Genomic DNA, 3,957 nt, shown 5'->3' with positions numbered 1-3,957 from the left:
GACATATTCTGGTCAGGAAACACCAGGAGGGACGGATGGATGGACAGATGGATGAATGGAACTATTGTGTTACTTTTGGTAATTCTGTGAATTTGTCATTTATGTTTTCAAAGTTTTCAATAAAATGTTTTCCTTGAATTTTTTTCAATGTCTTAGTTGAATTTTTTTACAGCACTTTATTTTTTGCTTGTGTACAAATATAATACCAGCATAAAGCATAATGTCAAATTTTTTGTTTTACATATTCAACCCTGTTGACTTAAATGTGCGCTATAAATGTTTATCTTAAATTACATTGTTTAGTGATGTTTCAATATTTGTTTTTTATTAAACATGCGACTTCTCCAATGTTTTTCTACATATTTTGTTAATAAATAATACATTTCAACGTCATGTCCATCGATTCAGAAGCTGAAAATAAAATACCCCACCAAGCATACGTTATTTTTCAGTTCCGGTGGCCCCACCTGCTGGCCAGCAGAGGTATCGCCCCACTGCGCCTTTACTCTGAGTATTACGGTGTTCGGATAAGGTCTTTTACCGTAACTGGGAGTGTGTGGTTACTTTTCGATTGACATGGCAGCTGTTGCCAAACAGCAGCTGCTCTTCAGCTCAACGTGAGTCTACTATCCTTGTTTTACGGTCTGAAGCAGCGATATATGATCGATAATATTGCTTTAGTTGGCTTGTTCGCTGCCTTGTAGGTTCATGTGGTTAGCTTAGCCTGTTGTACTTTGATCTTTGATATCGACGTTGCTGTTGACGCGGCGGAAGCGACGAACGGAACCAGAACTGTCATATTAAAAGTCAACAATAACCAGGTAAGCTCAACGACTTAAATGAGCAGAATGTGATCATAGAGCCTGTTTGTTAGCACAGTTTGCACGTCAGGCTGATACAGAAACAACAGGGCTGGTTGAGTATGATGTTTATTTCTGACAACATTAAAGCTGTACCGGAGTTCAGCTTGAAAATTCATGTATAGTACGAGCTGAAGAACTCGGTGTCCTGGTATGGTCCAATAAAACATACGGTTTGAATAAAGGTTTTCGTCTTTCAGAATATGTTGAATCAAAAAACAGGTTTTTCTGATTTTTCCTGTGTCACGTATCTGCTAGAAGCGAGAGGGGCGTGGCTGCATGATGTTATCTGTCCTGTAGTAATCTCTGAGGAGCAGTTCAAGACAAGACTGCTTGTTGTACACAGAGTTGGGTAGTAAATAACTCAAAAACATTCACTTAATTAACTTTTTTCACATATATATAATGTGCTTTTAGGAGTATTTTTACTATGCTGTTCTTTTTACGCTTACTTGAGTAATTTTATTATGAAGTATTTCTGCTCTTCAGTAAAATTTCTGGATTTTCTACCCACTGAATGAAATACAAAACATGTTTTAACAAAAAATTTACCAGACACACGTGCAGTTTTTTTAAACGCTTTATATGTTTTTATATTGATGATTTGAAAAAAAATTATATTTTGCCTGAATTAGTTATTTTTGTCACATGAATTATTGTCATTTTGGTCCTTAGCACACCTAATTAACTACATTTTGGTCTGTCTGATTATGTAATTTCTAAATATTAAGTGATTGCTAATTTGACCAGTTTCTGAATACTTGAGTAAAACCTTTTACCAAATACTGTTTTTACTCTTGAGTAATTTATTGAATGGCTACTTTTAACTTTTACTTCAGTGAAAATATGTTGAAGTTGGGGTACTCTCACTTGAGTACAATTTTTGTGGACTCTGCTCACTTCTGATTGTATGAATCACTGATCCATCTATCTGATCAATGAGATTTAACAAAACTTTACATTTTGCAAGTCTTTTTTATAGACTGGTAATGCAAAGGGATTTATAACTTCAGTACCTGAGAGCTGCAACTTTTACATGCATCCATTCACCAACCACTTGAATAGTTCAATTACCTTTCTCAAACTGTCAAGCTCAGCAGACACCTTGTAAAAAGAAAATACAATCATTTGTTTCTGGTTTATTGGAGCAGAACTGCTTCTAGAAGTGCATTTTCTATGCACCACAAATCTGGAACGAACTTCCAGAAAACTGCAAAACAGCGGAAACACTAAGTTCCTTTAAATTACGAGTTGCTTTTGACCCATAATCACTGTAACGTTGACCAACATGTTTGATGTGAATTGATTTTGATTAAATGTAATGTTTGTTACTGACTTCTCAATTGGTGAGTGTATGATGTTTTATATCTTTGTAAAGAATTTAAGTCAAACTTTTTGTTTTTCAATGAATTTAAGACATGTTATTACCTTAATTTTAGGTGCTTAAGACTATTTAAGAATGCACAGATGTTATATTAACAAAAACTCTGTCTTTTTCTACAGGCATAAAGGACAGACCGGGAACTTCTTTGTTTACAAGATGAAGATGTGCCAACAGCTGGATCAGTTTTCCTCAGAGCTATCAGTTCACAGCAGAGTTATCTGATTTCACTGCCTCTAATTCCTCAGAGCAAACCGTTTTCAATGTTGATCTGAAGAGTTCGGATTAGACCTCATTGCTTGTTGGAGTTATTTGACCTGCCGTCGGGTTCAACTCTTTGTTTTCATCAATGCGGCAATGGAAGGTTTTCTTCAGTCAGCACATGCGATGGTCCAGCGCTTTCACTCAAGCCCTCACCCTGTCCATCATCACGTTCTGCGTCGTCCTGCCTCTGTGCTGCCAGCGCCTGCTCTATTCCTACTACTTCTTCAGGTTCACGTACCTGAACTCCATGAGCGATGAGGTCCTGCAGAAGAGCCTTGAGCGAGGCCAGGACGCTCTGCACTTCTGGCAGAGCGGCTATCCAATGGAGTCGACCAGATTCAGCGATGTCGCCCAGAATCCGGAGCTGCTGGTGACCGTGGTGACGGCCAGGCGCAACGAGGGACGGGACTTCCACTACCTGCTCCAGGTGATGCGGCAGCTGAGCAGAATCGCAGCTGACTGTGGGGGTCGGCGATGCGCCGAGATGCTGCTTTGCGACGTGGAGAGCGGCCCGGAGGAAAACCAGGACGCAAAGCTGCTGGAGGGTCATTTCAAGGTCATACGGCGTTCAACTCAAGAGCAGCAAGCCAACAGGGAGTCACCCAACACCTTCGAGAGGGAGAAGAGGGATTACGTGTTCTGCCTCCGCCAGGGATGGGAGCTGGTCAAGCCCAAGAACATGATCCTCCTGGAGGACGACGCTCTACCTGGAGAGGAGTTCTTCACAGTGGTTAAGGATCTGCTTTCTCGCCGGTTTGCCTTCCACACGCTGTACATCAAGCTGTATCACCCTGAAAGGCTGCAGCGCTACTGGAACCCCGAGCCGTACCGCATCCTGGAGTGGGTGGGGCTCGGTTTGGTGGGGGCAACCGCGCTCCTCCTCTCAATCCCTTACTGTAACCCCTGCTCCCTCTCCTTCACTCTATCGGCCAACCACCTCGTCTTCTTCACCCTCTACTTTATGGTGGCCGCCGAGCTGATAGGAAGGCACTACCTCTTGGAGGTGCGGAGAATCTCCCCGCAGCTCTACGCCGTCTCCCCGGCAACCGAGTGCTGCACCCCGGCCATGCTTTTCCCCGGCAACGCCTCGCTAAGGGTGGCGGACTTCCTGGATGGCTCGWTCTGCTACAAAGGGAACGCCAAGGATATGGTTCTSTACCGCAAGGCCAGGACCACTCTCGGAGAAAGAGCGCACAGCGTGGAACCCAACCTCGTCACGCACATCGGGGCCTATTCCTCAGTCAGACCCAACCCATCCAGGCCCAAACTCCTCTAAAAAAACCACTTCACTGCAAAAAGTGTTTTTTGGTCTAGTTTTTGGTGCAGATATATTAGTACACTTAAAATAATACAAGTTATAAGTAACTTTTCATCAAGATAAAGTGGCTTATTTTAGCTCAGTAATTTCTTAACATTCCTCTGGCAGATTATTTGACTGATAACATAGGAAAA

General features: G+C 42.1%; 1 protein-coding gene across 4 annotated transcripts; it reads left to right on the top strand.

Annotated features, from left to right (window-relative positions):
- Nucleotides 1–533: 533 nt before the first annotated feature.
- On the top strand, nucleotides 534–3,951 carry pgap4 (post-GPI attachment to proteins GalNAc transferase 4). Of its 4 annotated transcripts, XM_008417751.2 has the most exons (3): nucleotides 599–617; nucleotides 705–821; nucleotides 2,364–3,951. In XM_008417751.2, exon 3 carries the CDS (start codon nucleotides 2,591–2,593, stop codon nucleotides 3,779–3,781), a length of 1,191 nt encoding a protein of 396 aa, XP_008415973.1. In that variant the 5' UTR covers nucleotides 599–617; nucleotides 705–821; nucleotides 2,364–2,590; the 3' UTR covers nucleotides 3,782–3,951. The 4 variants fall into 4 exon arrangements, with proteins under 4 accessions (XP_017159565.1, XP_008415965.1, XP_008415982.1 ...); XM_017304076.1 differs by having other exon boundaries at nucleotides 534–821; nucleotides 2,372–3,951; XM_008417743.2 differs by having other exon boundaries at nucleotides 534–821.
- Nucleotides 3,952–3,957: the final 6 nt, after the last annotated feature.

The sequence above is a fragment of the Poecilia reticulata genome, linkage group LG1, assembly GCF_000633615.1.
Source record: "Poecilia reticulata strain Guanapo linkage group LG1, Guppy_female_1.0+MT, whole genome shotgun sequence".
In the NCBI taxonomy this organism is placed as follows: Eukaryota; Metazoa; Chordata; class Actinopteri; order Cyprinodontiformes; family Poeciliidae; genus Poecilia; species Poecilia reticulata.
Note: the sequence above shows the minus strand (reverse complement) of the source record. Positions and strands in the feature narration are given on the sequence as shown.